Raw genomic sequence first — 19,597 nt, 5'->3', positions numbered from 1 at the left:
TTAGCAGGATGCAGAAGCAGCAGTCCTTAGCTCTTGGCACAGTATAGAAAAGAGTTGTGAACCCTAACCATTCATGAAATTACTCTTTTTCTCCCTCTTTCTTTTAGGCTGTCCATGTTCAAGAATTTTGCTCGTTTTCGCATTGTGGTTTGTGGTGGAGATGGCAGTGTGAGTTGGGTCTTATCTCTGATTGATGCCTTTGGATTACATGAAAGGGTGAGTTCCTGGCTGACTCAGTTTAGCCATTGCTAGAGAGATTGGGAGTATGGAGCTGCTCATCCCAAAAAGTCCCTGGTCTTCATGCTCCTTATGTATATAACATGTTTTCCACTGGTTTCATAGCCAACCTGGCTGACAGATTCCCAATCTAAGCTTCATCACTTAAACCATTTTCTGGTTATCTATCTGTGAGAAGGAGAAATGAGGGAGTTATCAGAAAGAATGAGCAATGCTATATTCTCCAGGCCACAAAGTGAAGAATCAAAGGGGAGGAGAGCAAACAGAAAAGAAGTGGCTTCAGGCAACATTCAGCCCCCAATTTTCTTACCCTCCTGAAGCCACTGATTTTCTTCCCCAAGTCTCAAGAGTAGCAGAAACTTTCCTCTAACTTTCCCTTCTCTCCCTAGATAGCTCCATGCCCTTCTGACTCTTATAGCTTTGTCTCCCAAGTCACCTTATCTCCTTGGCCAACCCTTGATAGAAATTTATGGCTATACTTCTCTTTCATAAGCATGGCTATAAATACTGGCATATTCTAGCAATGTTTTCTTTCACTGAGTAGGTTCTATATTGCCAAGAGCAGGGCCCAACCCCTTAGGAAAAAGTTCACTCAACATCAGACATCTTCCTATTACACTTCCTAAAATCAGAAGTCTCCTATTGCCACTGGTTTTGAGACCACAATCTTTCCCAAGGAGCACCTTCTGGGTTTGTTTATGGGTGGATCTTGGTAGGATTGTCTGAAAGGGGTGCCTGTTTTTGTTCTTGCAGTGTCAGTTGGCAGTCATACCACTTGGAACCGGCAATGATCTGGCCCGTGTTCTAGGCTGGGGTGCATTCTGGAACAAAAACAAGTCGCCTGTCAACATCCTCAACAGAGTGGAGCAGGCTAGTGTGAGAATTCTAGACAGGTGAGTGGCTGAAAGATCAGGTCATTGTGCCTATTCCAGTCCCACATCAGTTATTCTGTTACATCATCTCAACCATGAATGTTGTAACCTCCCTCACAGTGCCTCATTTCCTGTCTAGCTTCAATGCAGGGCAGTTTGTGTGGGGCAGCACTTATCTATTAGGAAGTCAGGGTCCACTATGTATCCTTTAGACATCACTAAAGCCCTTCTCCAAACTCCAAAGATCCTAAATCAGGAGCCCCATGGGTAAATTTTAAGGTTCTGTCAACCTCTTTCAAGTTGCATAGCTAATAATCTATGTAAGCATATTTTTTCCTTGGGAGCATTTCTATCTTTCTGTTCTATTCTAGAATAGTATAGAAACTATTCTATAGCTCCATCAGTTTTTCAAAGAAACTCATAGAAATGAGGGTTCAGAAACAAATGGCCTAGATTGTCTCTGCTCTAGAGAGGAATGAGTATTGCCGTCCTAAGTCCTGAGAAGAAAGACTTTCAATGCTGTGTCATAGTATTTGATTTCTGGCTGCCCATAAGGATATTCTGAGAAGCTTTTTCAAGATACCAAGCTAAGCCTACCACAAAGACTCTTATTCAGTAGGTCTTGGGTAGGGCCCTGGTATATGTATTTTACAAAATCACCTTAGGTGATCTTGATAGTTACCTCTCTATCTGTTCTCTGAGAACCCTATGATGGACTACTTTCCATCACATTGGCCTTAAGAAGTCCTGAGGCAGAGGCTCTACTTGTGGTATATCTTGACATCAGGTGACCTGGAATAATGCGGGCATCCCTACAACTTATCTTCACCTATCACATTAACATTTTGACCTTTTTATTGATATGTGAAGCATTGATGCCAGCTTTTGATGAAACAGAGTCTAAATATCTTTCTTTGACCTTCATTTCAGATGGAGTGTGATGGTCCGCGAGACTCCTAGACAAACTCCATTGCTAAGAGGACAGGTTGAAATGGATGTATCCCGATTTGAGGTAACTACTGCCCAGCTGTAATTCAGGCCAACACCTTTGTTACACAGTGAAATAATAGGCAAAACCCAGAGAGAAGCTTTTGTATTATCCATGGGCTCAATGTGGATGAGATCATTGAGGATTGGAGACATATCAATCAGCAGCTTTTCTAAGAACTGTGTTAGGCACTAGTAATATAACTCATTCAGCCATTTACTTATTCATTCACTCAAAGTATCTATGGAAAATTTTATGGATTACCTACTATGTGTGAGATACTGTTCTAGGAGCTGTTCTCATGTGCTAGTGGGTAAAAAAGAATGAAACAGTTCATGCTGTCATGGAGTTCAGAGCCCAGTTGAAGTGATAGAAGCAATACTTTTAATAAAGTAGTATGAGTGTTAGTATGTAAGGAAGTAGAGAGGGGTGGGAACACCCAGCAGGTGTACCAAACCCAGTCTGGGGGAAATCAAGGAAAGCTTCTCAGAAATGACATTTCAGAAGAGATCAAAGGACCAGAGGGAGTTAACCAGGATACTAAGAAAGAGGTGGCCTGTTTCAGAAAGATGGAATAGTGTATCTTGTTCCAATGGCAAGAAAGAGCATAGAATATTCACTGAACGGAACAGAATATTCACATACATTTGTAATGGCTAAGGCATAGGGGACAGGGAGGAGATATGCTGGGAGAATAAGTAAAGATGAGACTAGAGAAGCAATCAAGGGCCAGGCCAGGAAGAACCTAGTAATCCATGGTATAAAATTTGGGCTCTTATCTTAATAAGAATTATAGAAGTGGGTTATTTCTTCTTATTTTATTATGAGAATTTTCAAACATACTAGCTTCTTGAGCTAAATAGTAGAACTAGTTACAACTCTAGCCTACAGGATATAACTCTCAAAGACATCAAAATGCTGATTTCAATATCACAGTACATATCATTAGGCATTATATTAAAGTTTGAGACATATAATGCCAATAAGTATACAGAATCCTAACATAGAAACTATCAAAACTTTGTGTGTGTTTATCATAAATTTAAAAAATAAAAATAAAATAAAATGGTAGTGGGGCGCCTGGGTGGCCCAGTCAGTTAAGCGTCCAACTTCGGCTCAGGTCATGATCTCACGGTTCGTGAGTTCGAGCCCCGCGTTGGGCTCTGTGCTGACAGCTCAGAGCCTGGATCCTGCTCCAGATTCTGTGTCTCCCTCTCTCTCTCTGACCCTCCCCCATTCATGCTCTGTCTCTCTCTGTCTCAAAAGTAAATAAACGTTAATTTTTTTTAAAAAAAATGGTAGAGTCTACCATTAACATTTCATTATACTTGCCTTATCACATACCTGTCCATCTATCCATTCTGCTATCTAGTAGAAAGGTTTTATGCAGAAGTGCTCCATGGTACGTGGAGAAACATTTGAAGGAATAAAGACTAGAGGGAAAGCGAAAAGATAGGAGATGCTGCAATTGTCTAGGCAAAAGATGATGGTGATTTGGACTGGTGAAGTTGTAACAGGGGTAAGGAGAAGTGACAGATTTAAGACATATGAGGAAGATAGAATCATCAGGACCTGGTAGTTTTTTGAATGTAGGGAATAACAGAGAGGGTGAAGTAGAAGCAGTAGTTGAGAATACAGACTCAAGAGCCAGACTACTTAGAATCAAATCCAGGCTCCACTACTTATCAGCTTCCCATTTCCTGTGCCTCAGTTTGCTGTTCTGTGAAATGGAGTTGTTATAAGGATAAGAAAATATTTATGTATACCTTAGAACAGAGTCTGGTACAGAGTAAATATAAGTGAATACTTTTATTATTACTAATATTATTATAGAAGAGCTGCACTCTGGCACTGGTAAGATGTGGGTTCAAATCCCAGATCTATTATTTACTAGCTATGCAATATGAGATTGGTTGTTCATTTGAAACATGGAACAAAAAGTACCTCCATGAGTTTTTGAGAATTATTTAAATGAGAGCAAACAATATATGTCTCTTATTTTTAGAATGACCACAGAGCTAAGATTATATGTGGGGATCTTCAACAAGAATTCTTTGATTATGATTATTTTCAGAGAGGCAGTTGAGTTGTTGGCAAACAGTCAGTAGAAAATAATGAGGGGATAAGGATGGGCAGCAGACTATGTCCCAGTGCTAAGATTCCAGGGCTGAACACTCCTTTTCCCCCTAGGCTGCTGCCATCCAACATCTAGAATCTGCAACCACTGAGTTGAACAAAATCCTGAAGGCCAAGTACCCCACAGAGATAATTATCGCAACCAGGTCAGTCTTCCTTTCGCTCTCAAACTGGGGTGTATTTTTGCCCTCATGGGCTGTTCCTCAGTCAGACAAGGAGCTCATTTTGATAGCTTGGGGCCTAGGAAAGTATCAAATTACTGCCAACTGAAACCTGCTGATTGGAAAGTTTAGGAAAAAAATAGATGAGATTAGGGTGAGTGCTCCCGCTATTCCAAAAAGACAAAATTGCAAGCCATAGATTTAGAAGAAGGGTTACAGAAGGGAAACACAACATTCCATACTATTCAAGAGCATAACCTAACTCCTACAGCAGGGACACATTGATTTCCATCTGACAATGGAAGAAGTCTCTGTAGAACCTACAGAGTTGCTTTCTCATAGCCTGAGCAACACATTCTCCCCTTCCAAGTAGGTGGGTCATTCATTCCTCCTGGGTGGGATTCTTTGGAGGTTTCCTGCCAAGTCTTCCACATTCTCCTTTGATAAACACTCCGCACCCAGGAACAGTCCTCCCAAAGTCATTATCTTTGTATTAAATTATATGGGCTCTTCAACCATAGCTCATTTGACCCATGATGAAAACCTTACCTAAGTTGGATCAATTTAATTTTCTTTTCTGAAAATTCTGAATTTATGCTAGGAAATTCCAGTTAAATTCTCATAGGTACTCACACATATGACCATATGTACATGAAAAAATGGGGAAACAAAGGGAGAGGAGAGAGGAAGGACAGGGAGAGAAGGGAGATCAGGAAACAGATACAGAAAGAACGAGAAGGAGGAAGATGTACTTTATAATAAAAAAGGGCTCTGGATATTATGGTCCATGTCACATTGCCCATCTATCTTATCTTTGCAGATTCCTGTGCTCAGCAGTGGAAGATTTTGTGGTGGATATTGTAAAGGCCTGGAGTCAGATAAAACAGAACAATACAGCAATAGAATCTGTGATTTTGAAAGTAAGTTTCCATTCCTTTTATCTAGTACTTTTAGTGGAACCAGGGCCTTTTGATTTGTTATCTTTTAATTTATTAAGTCCAGTATAATTAATGTACACCATTATATTAGTTTCAGATGTACAATATAGTGAATAAACTACTCTATACATTACTCAGTGCTCATCATGATAAGTTTACTCTTAATCCCCTTCATCTATTACACCCACCCTCGCATCCACCTCCCCTCTGGTAACCATCAGTTTGATCTCTATATTCAGGAGTATGTTTTTTGGTTTGTTTCTTTTTTCTTTGCTCATTTCTTTTGTTTCTTAAATTCCACATATAAGTGATCACAAGCTATTTGGCTTTTTCTGACTGACTTATTTTGCTTAGCATAATGCTCTCTAGCTCCATCCATGTTGTTGCAAATGGCAAGATTTCATTCTGTATTATGACTAATATTCCATTGAATATATATACCAATTTTTTTCAATTCTAATTATTTTTATTTTTTAAATATACTTTATTGTCAGACTGGCTTTCATACAACACCCAGTGCTCATCCCAACAAGTGCCCTACTAAATGCCCATCACCCATTTTCCCTCTCCCCCACCCCCCATCCACCCTCAGTTTATTCTCTGTATTTAAGAGTCTCTTGTGGTTTGCCTCCCTCCCTCTCTGTTTGTAACTATTTTCCCCCTTCCCTTCCTCCATGATCTTCTGTTAAGTTTTTAAAGATCCACATATGAGTGAAAACATATCTGTCTTTCTCTGACTGACTTATTTCACTAGGCATAATACCTTCCACTTCCATTCACATAGCTGCAAATGGCAAGATTTCATTCTTTCTCATTGCCAAGCAGTATTCGATTGTATATATAAACTATATCTTCTTTATCCATTGATCTGTTGATGGACATTTAGATTCTTTCCATAATTTGGCTATTGTTGAAAGTGCTGCTATAAACATTGGGGTACATGTGCCCCTATGCATCAGCACTCCTGTATCCCTTGGGTAAATTCCTAGCAGTGTTATTGCTGGGTCATAGGGTAGTTCTATTTTTAATTTTTTGAGGAACCTCCATACTGTTTTCCAGAGCAGCTGCACCAGTTTACATTCCCACCAACAGTGCAACAGAGTTCCCATTTCTCCACATCCTCACCAGTATCTGTAGTTTCCTGATTTGTTCATTTTAGCCACCCTGACAAGTGTGGGATAATATCTCAGTGTGGTTTTGATTTGTATTTTTCTAATAATGAGTGATGTTGGGCATCTTTTCATGTGTCTGTTGGCCATCTGAATGTCTTCTTTGGAGAAGTGTCTATTCATGTCTTCTGCCCATTTCTTCACTGGATTATTTGTTTTTCAGGTGCTGAGTTTGGTACGTGCTTTATAGATTTTGGATACTAACCCTTTATCCAATATGTCATTTGAAAATATCTTTTCCCATTCCATCAGTTGTCTTTTAGTTTTGTTGATTGTTTCCTTTGCAGTGCAGAAGCTTTTTATCTTCATGAGGTCCCAATAGTTCATTTTTGCTTTTAATTCCCTTGCCTTTGGAGATGTGTCAAGCAAGAAATTGTAGCAGCTGAGGTGAAAGAGGTCATTGCCTGCTTTCTCCTCTAGAGTTTTGATGGTTTCCTGTCTCACATTTACGTCTTTCATCCATTTTGACTTTATTTCTGTGAATGGTGTAAGAAATTGGTCTAGTTTCATTCTTCTGCATGTTGCTGTCCAGTTCTCCCAGCACCATTTGCTAAAGAGACTGTCTTTCTTCCATTGGATGCTCTTTCCTGCTTTGGCAAAGATTAGTTGGCCATACATTGGTGGGTCCAGTGCTGGGTTCTGTATTCTATTCCATTGGTCTCTGTGTCTGTTTTTGTGCCAATACCATGCTGTCTTGATGATTACAGCTTTGTAGTAGAGGCTAAAGTCTGGGATTGTGATGCCTCCCACTTTGGTTTTCTTCTTCAATATTACTTCGGCTATTCGGGGTCTTTTGTGATTCTACACAAATTTTAGGATTTTTTTTTTTAGCTTTGAGAAGTATGCCAGTGCAATTTTGATTGGGATTGCATTGAATGTGTAGATTCCTTTGGGTAGTATTTTCATTTTAAAAATATTTATTCTTCCAACCCATGAGCATGGAATATTTTTTTCCATTTCTTTGCATCTCCATAAATTCCCTTTATAAGTTTACTTTTCAGTATGCAGATATTTTACATCTGTGATTGGGTTTATTACTAGGTATTTTATGGCTCTTGGTGCAATTGAAAATGGAATCAGTTTCTTTACTACTCTTTCTGTTGCTTCATTATTGGTGTATAAAAATGCAACCGATTTCTGTACATTGATTTGTATCGGAGACTTTGCTGAACTCATGGATCTGTTCTAACAGCCTATTGGTGGAATCTTTCAGGTTTTCCATGTAGAGTCTCATGTTGTCTGCTAAAAGTGGAAGTTTGACTTCTTCTTTGCCAATTTGGATGCCTTTTATTTCATTTCATTGTCTGGTCGCTGATGCTAGGACTTCCAACACTATGTTAAACAACAATGGTGAGAGTGAACATCACTGTCATGTTCCTGATCTCAGGGGGAAAGTTCTCAGTTTTTCCCCATTGAGGATGATATTAGCTGTGGGCTTTTCATATATGGCTTTTATATTGTTTAAGTATGTTCCTTCTATCCCGACTTTCTTGAGGGTTTTTATTTAAGAAAGGATGCCAAATTTTGTCAAATGCTTTTTCTGCATTGATTGACAGGATCATATGGTTCTTTTCTTTTCTTTTATTAATGTGATATATCACGTTGATTGATTTGCAACTATTGAACCAGCCCTACAGTTCAGGAATGAATCCCACTTGATCATGGTGAGTAATTCTTTTTATATGCTGTTGAATTCAATTTGCTAGTATCTTGTTGAGAATTTTCGTATCCATCCTCATCAGGGATATTGGCCTGTAATTCTCCTTTTTTGTGGGGTATCTGTCTGGTTTAGGAATCAAGGTAATGCTGGTATCATAGAATGAGTCTGGAAGTTTTCTTCCACTTCTATTTTTTGGAAAAACTTGAGAAGGATAGGTTTTAACTCTACTTTATTTTTTTTTTTAACGTTTATTTATTTTTGAGACAGAGAGAGACAGAGCATGAATGGGGGAGGGTCAGAGAGAGGGAAACACAGAATTGAAACAGGCTCCGGGCTCTGAGCTGTCAGCACAGGGGCCCGATGCGGGGCTCGAACTCACGGACCGCGAGATCGTGACCTGAGCCGAAGTCGGCGCTCAACCGACTGAGCCACCCAGGCGCCCCTAGTTTTAACTCTACTTTAAATGACTGCTAGAATTCCCCAGGGAAGCCATCTGGTCCTGGACTCTTATTTTTGGGGAGATTTTTGATAACTGATTCAATTTCTTCACTAGTTATGGGTCTGTTCAAATTTTCTATTTCTTCCTGTTTGAGTTTTGGTAGTGTATAGGTGTCTAAGAATATAGGTGTCCTTTTCTTCCAGATTATACAGTTTTTTGGCATATAATTTTTCATACTATTCTCTTTTAATTGTTTGTATCTCTGTGATGTTGGTTGTGATCTCTCCTCTTTCATTTGTGATTTTATCTGTTTGGGTCCTTTTTCTCTTCTTTTTGAGAAGCCTGGCTAGAGGTTTATCAATTTTATTTATTTTTCAAAAAACCTACTCTTAGTTTCATTGATCTGTTCTACTGTTTTTTTAATTCTATATTGTTTATTTCCGCTGTGATCTTTATTATTTCTTTTCTTCTGTTGATTTGGGGTTTCTTTGTTGTTCTGCCTCTAGTTCCTTTAGGTGTGCTGTTAGATTTTGTATTTGAGATTTTTCTTGTTTCTTGAGATAGGCCTGGATTGCAATGTATTTTCCTCTTAGGACTTCCTTTGCTGTATTCCAAAGGGTTTGGATTGTTATGTTTCATTTTCATTTGTTTCTATATATTTTTTAATTTCTTCTCTAATTGCCTGGTTGACCCATTCATTCTTTAGTAGGATGTTCTTTAACCTCCATGCATTTGGAGGTTTTCCAAACTTTCTCCTGTGGTTGATTTCACGTTTCATAGCATTATGATCTTAAAATGCGCATGGTATGATCTCAATTCTTTTACATTTATTGAAGGCTGTTTTGTGACCCAGTATGTGATCCGTCTTGGAGAATGTTCCATGTGAACTCGAGGAGAATGTGTATTCTGCTGCTTTAGGACACAAAGTTCTGAATATATATGTCAAGTCCATCTAGGCCAGTTTATTAATTATTGTTTATTGGCCACTGTTTATTGATTTTCTGTCTAGATGATCTGTCCGTTGTTGTAAGTGAAGTATTAAAGTCCCCTGCAATTACCACATTCTTACCAATGAGATTGCTTATGTTTATGATTAATTGTTTTATGTATTTGGATGCTATCGAATTGGGTGCACAAACATTTATAATTGTTAGCTCTTCTTGATGGATAGACCCCATAATTATGAAATAATGTCCTTCTTCATCTCTTGTTACAGCCTTTAGTTTAAAATCTAGTTTGTCTGATAGAAGTATGGCTACTCCAGCTTTCTTTTGGCTTCTAGTAGCATGATAGATGGTTCTCCATCCCCTCATTTTCAATTTGAAGGTGTCTTCAGGTCTAAAATAAGTCTCTTGTAGACAGAAAATACATGGGTCTTGTTTTTTTTATCCATTCTGATACCCTATGTCTTTTGATTGGAGCATTTAGTCCATTCATATTCAGTGTTATTATTGAAAAATATGGGTTTAGAGTCATTGGGTTATCTGTAGGTTTCATGCTTGTAGTGATGTCTCTGGTACTTTGTGGTCTTTGCAGCATTCCACTCACAGAGTTCCCATTAGGATCTCTTGTAGGGCTGGTTTAGTGGTGATGAATTCCTTCAATTTTTTGTTTGTTTGGGAAAACCTTTATCTCTCCTTCTATTCTTAATGACAGGATTGCTGGATAAAGGATTCTTGGCCGCATATTTTTTCCTATTCAGCATATTGAAAATTTCCTGCCACTCCTTTATGGCCTGCCACGTTTCAGTAGGTAGGTCTGTTACTACACTTACATATCTACCCTTGTAGGTTAAGGCCCGTTTATACCTAGCTGCTTTCAGAATTCTCTCTTTATCTTTGTATTTTGCCAGTCTCACTATGATATGTTGTGCAGAAGATCGATTCAAGTTACGTCTGAAGGGAGTTCTCTGCGCCTCCTTGATTTCAATGTCTGTTTTCATTCCCCAGATTTGGGAAGTTCTCAGCTATGATTTGTTCAAGTACATCTTCAGCCCCTTTCTCTCTATCTTCTTCTTCTGGAACTCGTATGATACAGATATTGTTCCATTTCATTGAATCACTTAGTTCTCTAATTCTCCCCTTGTGGTCCAGAATTTTTTTCTCTCTTTTTCTCAGCTTCATCTTTTTCCATAATTTTATCTTCTATTTCACTTAATCTCCCCTCTGCCTCTTCAATACTCGCTGTCACCACCTCTAGTTTATTTTGCACCTCATTGACAGCATTTTTTAATTCATCATGACTATTTTTTAGTTCCTTGACCTCTGCAGCAATAGATTCTCTGCTGACTTCTATGCTTTTTTTCAAGCCCAGCAATTAATCTTATGACTATTATTCTAAATTCTTGTTCAGTTATATCGTTTATATCTGTTTTGATCAATTCTTTAGCTGTCATTTCTTCCTGGTATTTCTTTTGGGGAGAATTCTTCCATTTCATCATCTTGGCTAGTTTTCTGTCCCTTCTGCATTTTAAAGACTTGTTATGTGCCCTGTGAGCACTACTATATTAAAGAGGGATCACACACTGTCCAGGGCCTGGTCCTCCAGGAGGTGTTTTTTTGGAGAGTGTTACTTTCTCTCTGTTGATGTGACTTTGGTTACTTTATTTCCCTCCTCATAGTGATGTTTTGGACCCTCCACCAGGTGTGCTTTGATTTGTTCATTGAAATAGACCTGGAAAGGAAAGCAAGCAAACAAACAAACAAAAAACAAAGACACAAAACACACACACACACACACAAACCAAAAAACCCCACAAACAACCAGAAACATCAGCTACAAGTAAACAACAGGGTGGAGGCAGTGCTGATGGAAGAGGACTTATCCCATACAAAGAGAGAAATGACAGGGATGGGGAAAAATAAAAAATAAACATTGACCAGACAGAGAAGCTGTATGGCTTAATCCAGAGGGAGAGAAAGGAAAATAAAGGAGGCGGGGAAAAAGAAAAGAAAAGAAAATTGACCAAAGAAACTCTACAGCTTAATCCAGAGAGAGTAAGGAAAGTAAAGAAGGAGGCAGAGAAAAAGAAAAGAAAATAAAATTGACCAGACAGAGAAACTATTCAGCTTAATACAGAGAGAGAGAAAAGAAAATAAAGAAGGTGTAGAACATGTATCAACAGAATAGATTAAATATTTCTGCTTAAACAAACCAACAACCAAAGTAACCAGACTAGAGGAGGGAGGAGATAAGAAGGAAAAAAAGAAGGAAGAATATATCTATATAATAAGAATTGTCCAAGAGTTACATCAGACAATGCAATAGCGCTGGTCTGGAGGAGGGGATGTCTGATTTGTCAGTGTCAATCCCACTCTAGTAGATATGCAGTTAACAGGCGAGGAGGAGCGTGGTTTGGTGAGGCGGGTCCCGCCTCCACTGTGGGCCCGCTGTCCATTCTCTGAAGCCCCACTTATGGCCCATCAGGCTGTCTTGGTGCGTCCCTGGACACAACTGTTTCCTGCCTCCCAGATTCTTGGAGTTCAAAGTCCTTTGGATTCAACACTGCTTTGTTTGAGAGAGGAGGGAACTTTGGATCCCCCTACTTCTGCCCCTCCTTCCAACTCCTCACTTCTGAGGTACTTCAGCTTTGACCCGCTCAGATCCTTTGGGGGTGGTCGTGCTGAACAATGGCCAGGTGCTGGCGCACCCCCAGGAACATGCACGAGACTGCATTGCTGCCGATGCCCAGACTGTGGTTAAGTGCCAGCCCTCCCCAGGAAAAGTTCACATGATCTTGTAGCAGCAGCACTTCAGGGATTATGAAAGATCATAACACACATCTAGTGCCAGGATTCCCCCTTAACATTCTTGTTCCAACACCAGTGAATGTGGTTGTTCTCCAGGGTCCACTGGGACCTTTGCCTGTGGGGTGATCGCACAGCCTCTACCAACCAAATGACCCAACACGGGAACCGCTGCTCCCCATATGGCCTGAGGACCCCTCGGACCTCACTCTCTGCTCCCAGGGATTCGCCCTTCCCACCAGAGCACTGCCAGGTACCAGGCTGTGGAATTTCAGACTCTGCGCTCCCCTGTTTGTAGAGTCCTAATGGAATTTAAACCCTCTCCTTTCTCCTTTCTCCCTTTTTTGTTCAGTACCTGCAGCTATTTCCACTTTTCCCCTTTCTCTCCAGCTTATGTTTGTGGGGGTTGGTTTTCCCGTACTCTCCCCCCATCTCTGTCCTCTCTCTGCAAGCAAAAACAGCTCCCTGCCCTCCACAGCTTCTCTCTCCCCTCCTTCACCTCTCTGCACTGTGTATCTGCCAAGTTCTGTGGTTCAGGTTGTGAAGATTGTTGTGTTAATCCTCAAATCAGTTTTATTCATGTGTAGGATAGTTTAGTGTTGATCTGGCTGCATTTCAGGGACAAAAGATACAAAAAACTTCCATGCTGTTCCGCCATTTTGGCCCCTCCTATACCACTTCTTTATCCATTCATCAGTCGATGGACACTTGGGCTGCTTCCATATCTTGGCTATTGTAAATAATGCTACAATAAATATACGGTTACATGTATCTTTTTGAATTAGTGTTTTCATTTTCTTTGGGTAAATAGCCAGTAATGGAATTACTGGATCTCATGGTAATTCTATTTTAATGTTTTGAGGCGTTTCCATACTGTTTCAATTGCTCCACCAGTTTGCATTCTCACCAACAGTGAACGATGGTTCCATTTTCTCCACGTCCTTGCCAACACTTTTTTCTTGTGTTTCTGATTTTTGCCATTCTGACAGTTGTGAGGTGATATCTCATTGATGTTTCGATTTCCATTTCCCTGATGCTTAGTGATGTTGAGCATCTTTTCATGTGTCTGTCGGCCATGTAGATGTCTTCTTTGGAGAAATGTCTGTCCATGCCTTCTGCACATTTTTTAATTGGGTTATTTGTTTTTTGGGTGTTGAGTTTGATAAGTTCTTTATATATTTTGGATACTAACTTTTTATTGGATATGTCATTTGCAAATATTTTCTCCCATTCCATAGGTTGCCTTTTAGTTTTGTTGATTATTTCCTTCTCTGTGCAGAAGATTTTTATTTTGATATAGTCAGAATATTTTATTTTTGTTTTTTTTTTCCTTGCCTAAGGGAACCTATCTAGAAAAAGTTGCTATGGTTGATGTCAGAGAAGTTACTGCCTGTGCTCTCTTCTAGGATTTTTATGGTTTCATGTCTCACATTTAGGTCTTTAATCCATTTTGAGTTTGTGTGTGTGTGTGTGTGTGTGTGTGTGTGTATGGTGTAAGAAAGTGGTCCAGTTTCTTTCTTTTGCATGTCGCTGTCCAGTTTTCCTAACACTATTTGTTTAAGGAACTGTCTTTTTCCCAGTGGATATTCTTTCCTGCTTTGTCGAAGATTAATTGACCATATAATTATGGATTTATTTCTAGGTTTTCTATTCTGTTCTATTAATCTCTGTGCCTATTTTTTGTGCCAGTACCATACTGTTTTGATCACTACAGCTTTGTAATATAACTTGAAGTCTGGAATTTTGATGCCTCCAGCTTCACTTTTCTTTTTCAAGATTGCTTTGTCTATTCAGGGTCTTCTGTGGTTCCATATAAATTTTAAGATTGTTTCTTCTAGTTTTGTGAAAAATGCTGGTGGTATTTTGATAGGGATTGTATTAAATGTGTAGATTGCTTTGGGTAGTATAGACATTTTAATAATATTTGTTCTTCCATACCATGAGCATGGAATGTCTTTCCATTTCTTTGTGTCATCTTCAGTTTCTTTCATCAGTGTTTTACAGTTTTCAGAGTACAGGTCTTTTACCTCCTTGGCTGGGTTTATTCCTAGGTATCCTAATATTTTGGTTGCAATTGTAAGTGGGAATGTTTTCTTAATTTCTTTTTCTGCTACTTCATTATTGGTGCATAGAAATGCAACAAGTTTCTATACATTGATTTTGTATCCTGAGACTTTACTGAGTTCATTTACCAGTTCTAGCAATTTTTTGGTGGAGACTTTCTGGGTTTCTATGTACATGTAGTATCATGTCATCTGCAAAAAAAGTGAAAGTTTGACTTCCTCCTTGCTGATTTGGATGCCTTTTCTTTTTGTTGTTTGTTTGCTGTAGCTAGGACTTCCAGTACTGTGTTGAATAAAAGTGGTGAGATGGGACATCCGTGTCATGTTCCCAACCATAGAGGAAAAGCTCTCAGTTTTTCTCCATAAGGATGATATTAGCTATGGGTTTTTCACCAATGGCCTTTATTATGTTGAGTTATGTTTGTAAGTTTATTTCTGGGCTCTCTATTCTGTTGATCTATGTGTCTATTTTTGTGCCAGTACCTTACATCTTGAAGTACATCTTTGTAGTATATCTTGAAATCTGGGACTGTAATACCTCCTATTTTGTTCTTCTTTCTCAAGATTGCTTTGACTATTTGGGGTCTTTTGTGGTTCCATACAAATTTAAGGATTATTTGTTCTAGTTCTGTAAAAGCTGCTGTTGATAATATGATAGGTATTGCATTGAATGTGTATTGCTTTGGGTAGTATGGACATTTTAACAAAATTTTTTTTTCCCAGTCCATGAACATGGAATATCATTCCATTTGTTTGTGTCATCTTTAATTTCTTTCATCAGTGTTTTCTGGTATTCAGGGTACAGATCTTTCACCACCTTGGTTAAATTTATTCTGAGATATTTTATTATTTTGGGTGCAATTGTAAAAGGGATTGTTTTCTTAATTTCTCTTTATGCTACTTCATTATCAGTGTATAGGTTTCTGTATATAAATTCTGTATCCTGTGACTTTACTGAATTCATTTATCAGCTGCAGTAGTGTGTGTGTGTGTGTGTGTGTGTGTGTGGAGTCTTTAGGGTTTTCTATATACAGTATGATGTCATCTGCAAATAGTGAAAGTTTACTGCTTCCTTACCAATTTGGATGCTTTTTATTTTTGTTATCTGATTGCTGTTGCTAGGATTTCCACTACAGTGTTGAATATAAGTGGTAACAGTTGGCATCCTTGTCTTGTTCCTGATCTTAGGGGAAAAGCTCTCAGTTTTTCACCATTTACTATGATGTTCACTGTGGGCTTTCATATGTGATCTTTATTATATTGAGGCATGTTCCCTCTAAACATACTTTATTGAGGATTTTTATCATAAATGGACGTTTTACTTTGTCAGATGCTATTTCTACATCTGTAGAAATAATCACATGGTCTTTATCCTTTCTCTGGTTGATGTGATGTATCACACTGATAAATTTGCAAATACTGAACCACCTTGCATCCCAGGAATTAATCCCACTTGATCATGGTTAATGATTTTTTAATGTATTGTTGGATTTGATTTGCTAGTGTTTTCTTGAGGATATTGCATCTATGTTAATCAGAGATATTGGCCTATAGTTTTCTTTTTTTTTTTTTGTATTGTTTTTATCTGGTTTTGTTATCATGGTAATGCTGGCCTAATATAATGAATTTGGAAGCTTTCCTTGCTCTTTTGTTTTTTTTTGGAATAGTTTCAGAAGAATGGGTTTTACCTCTTCTGTAAATATTTGGTAGAATTCACCTGTGAATCCAGATGGTTCTGGACTTTTGTTTATTCAGAGTTTTTTTGATTGCTGATTCAATTTCATTGCTGGTAATCAGTCTGTTCAAATTTTCTATTTCTTCCTAATTCAGTTAAGGGAAGTGACTTGTTGCTAAAAATTTATCCATTTCTTCTAGGTTGTCCAATTTGTTGGCATATAATTTTCATAATATTCTCTCATAATCTTTTACCATTCTGTGTTATCATTTTTTATTTCTCTTCTTTCATTTCTGATTTTGTTTATTTGAGTCCTCTTTTTTTTCTATTGTTTTGGGGTTTTGTTCTTTTCTTTTTCTATCTCCTTTAGGTGTAAGGTTAGGTTGTTTATTTGAAAATTTTCTTGCTTCTTGAGGTAGACCTGTATTACTATTAATTTCCCTCTTAGAACAACTTTCCTGCATTCCAAAGATTTTGGACTTTGTGTGTTCATTTTCATTTGTCTGCATATATTTTTTGGTTTCCCTTTTATTTTTGGTTGACCTATTCATGTTTAGTAGCATGCTATTTAACCTCCATGTATTTGTTTTCTTTCCTGATTTTGTCTGGTGGTTGATTTCTAGTTTCATTGTATCAGAAAAGATGCATGATATGACTTCAATCTTTTTTAATTTGTTGAGACTATTTTATGGCCAAACATGTGATCTAACCAGAGAATATTCCATGTGCACTTGAAGAGAGTGTGTATTCCACAGTTTTAGGATAGAATATTCTCAATATATCTATTAGATCCATCTGGTCAACAGTATCATTTAAAACCACAGTTTCCTTATTGATTTTCTGTTGGATGTTGATTTTCTGTTGATTTTCTAACCCATTGATGTAAGTGAGGTGTTAAAATCCCCTGATATTATTGTATTACTATCAGTTCCTTCCTGTATGGTTTTTAATAGCTGCTTTATGTATTTGGATGTATCCATGTTGGGTGCATAAATATTTATAATTATTATATCTTCCTGTTGGATTGGTCCCTTTATGATTATATAGTGTCTTTCTTTGGCACTTGTTAGGGTCTTTGTTTTAAAGTCTATTTTGTCTGATATAAGAATTGCTACCCTAGATTTCTTTTCACTTCTATTGGCATGATAAATGTTTTTTCTATCCCTTAACTTTCAATCTGCATGTGTCTATACGTCTGAAATGAGTCTCTTGTATGCAACATATAGATGGTCTTTTTTCTGTATAAATTTTTAAGTTTATTTGAGAGAGAGCATGAGTGTGGTAGGGGCAGAGAGAGAGGGGAGAGAAAGAATCCAAGAAGCCTCTGCACTGTCAGCACAGAGCTCAATGCGGGATTCAAACTCATGAACCATGAGATCTTGACCTGAACCAAAAGCAGTAGTCGGATGCTTAACCAACTGAGCCACCCAGGCACCCCAGTGTATAGATGGGTGTTACTTTTTTAGCCATTATATCACCCTATGAATTTTGAGTCCATTTACATTCAAAGTAATTATTGAAAAGTATGTACATATTACTATTTTGTTACTTGTTTCATGATTGTTTTTGTAGTTCTTCTGTGTTCCTTACTTCTCTTGCTCTCTTCTCTCATGGCTTGCTGGCTTTCTTTAGTGACATACTTGAATTCCCTTTTCTTTATTTTTGTGGATATCCACTACTAGTTTTATTTGTGGTTACCATCAGGTTTGGATATAACATCTTCTGCATATAGCAGTCTATATTAAGTTGATGGCCATTTAAGTTTGAACCCATTCTAAAAGCACTAAATTTTTACCTCTCTCCAACTCCACGTTTTAGGTATATGGTGTCATTGTTTTATTTTGTGACTCCCTTAACTGATTTTGTAGATATACTTAATTTTACTGCTTTTGTGCTTCCTACTTGTCTTACTTCTGCCTATGGTTTTTCTTTCCACTCAAAGAATCTCCTTTAACATTTATTGTAAGGTTGATTTAGTAGTGATGAATTCTTTTAACTTTTGTTTGGGAAGCAATCTTTCCTTCTATTCTGAATTATAGCCTTGCTGGATCGAGTATTCTTGGCTGCAAGTTTTTTTCTTTCATCACTTTGAATATATTATGCCACCCCTTCTGGCCTGCAAAGTTTCTGCTGAAAAATCAGCTGATAGCCTTTTGTGGTTTTTCTTGTAAGGAGCTATCTCTTTTTCTCCTGCTGCTTTTAAAATTCTCTCTTTATCACTATTTTTTGCCATTTTAATTACCATGTGTCTTGGTATGGACCTCCTTGGGTTGATTTTGTCAGGGAATCTCTGCGCTTCCTGGATCTGGATATTTCTTTCCTTAGATTAGGGAATATTTTCAGCTATTATTTCTTCAAATAAATATTCTGCAATCTTTCCTCTGTCTTATCCCTCTAGGATCCCCACAATGTGGATGGTGTTATGCTTGATGGTGTCACTGAGCTCCCTTAATCTATTCTCATTTTTTATTATTCTGTTTTCTTTCTCTTGTTCACCCTGCTTGATTTTCATTACTCTGTCCTCCAGGTCACTCATCTGTTCTTTGGCTTCTGTATATTTAATTTCAATTTTTGAGTTTTTCATCTCTGATTGGTTCTATTTATGTGTTCTCTTTCTTTGTTGAGGGTCTCATTAAGGTCCTCCACTCTTTTCTCAAATTCAGTGACTATATTTATGGCCATTACTTTAAATTCTCTATCAAGCATATTAGTTATATCCATTTTGTTTAGCTCTCTTGCTGTGATTTTGCCCTGTTCTTTAATTTGGCACACATTCCTCTGTGTCATTTTTTTATAACTCTTTATACTTGTTTCTATGTGTTAGAAAAGTCAGCTATGCCTCCTGTTCTTGAAAGTAGTAGCCTTATTTAAAAAAAAAAAAAAGAGGCCCTGCAGTGCAGTGTCCTCTGCTTACCAGAACCTGGCACTTCAAGAGTGTCTCCTGTGTGTTGTGTGTACCCTGGTCTTGTGGCTGAGCTGTTTTTGTCTTTAGTCGAGTCATCTGAAATGGTTCTCTTTGCCTGTTGTGGGTAGTGTTTCATCCTTGTGTGGTTAATGGGCCAGTTTGGAGCCACATTAGGCTTGAGGTGGGTCATACCAGGCATTTGTCAGATCTGCCGAGACCAAACTGCAGGATGCTCTCCCTGTATTGCCCCCTGAGAGGCTTTTGTTGGTAGGCAGGGCACTCTCCCTGTGTTGTACCCTGAGAAGCTTTCATTGGTGGTTGAGGCCTGCAGTCAGACCATATGTCTTCCCCCAGCCCACTGCTTGAGCTGCAGTAGAGCTGATGTGTGTGGTTATCTTCCCCTCTCCCCAGAGCAGGAGTCACTTTGGAGTGGTGCTCGCCCTTGTCCTGGATGCTTGCACAATGCCATGCTTGTGTCCTCACTTTGGATGGACTCCTGCCAAGGGCATGTTTGATGGGGTGGGTCCACAGAATTCAGGGAGTGGGGTGCCCAGTATTAGCAAGGTGTGTGCTGGTCTCTGTGGGAGGGGACGTGTAGCTCCTTTGGA

General features: G+C 38.4%; 1 protein-coding gene across 1 annotated transcript in view; it reads left to right on the top strand.

Annotated features, from left to right (window-relative positions):
• DGKK (diacylglycerol kinase kappa) overlaps positions 1 to 19,597 on the top strand; it is a 191,940-nt gene that overhangs the window by 146,486 nt on the left and 25,857 nt on the right. Inside the window, exons 10-14 of the mRNA XM_058713165.1 lie at positions 108 to 216; positions 991 to 1,130; positions 2,040 to 2,121; positions 4,288 to 4,379; positions 5,215 to 5,314. Of these exons, the coding sequence (XP_058569148.1) occupies positions 108 to 216; positions 991 to 1,130; positions 2,040 to 2,121; positions 4,288 to 4,379; positions 5,215 to 5,314 (523 nt within the window). The remainder of the gene's footprint in view (positions 1 to 107; positions 217 to 990; positions 1,131 to 2,039; positions 2,122 to 4,287; positions 4,380 to 5,214; positions 5,315 to 19,597) is intronic.

The sequence above is a fragment of the Neofelis nebulosa genome, chromosome X, assembly GCF_028018385.1.
Source record: "Neofelis nebulosa isolate mNeoNeb1 chromosome X, mNeoNeb1.pri, whole genome shotgun sequence".
In the NCBI taxonomy this organism is placed as follows: domain Eukaryota; kingdom Metazoa; phylum Chordata; class Mammalia; order Carnivora; family Felidae; genus Neofelis; species Neofelis nebulosa.
Note: the sequence above shows the minus strand (reverse complement) of the source record. Positions and strands in the feature narration are given on the sequence as shown.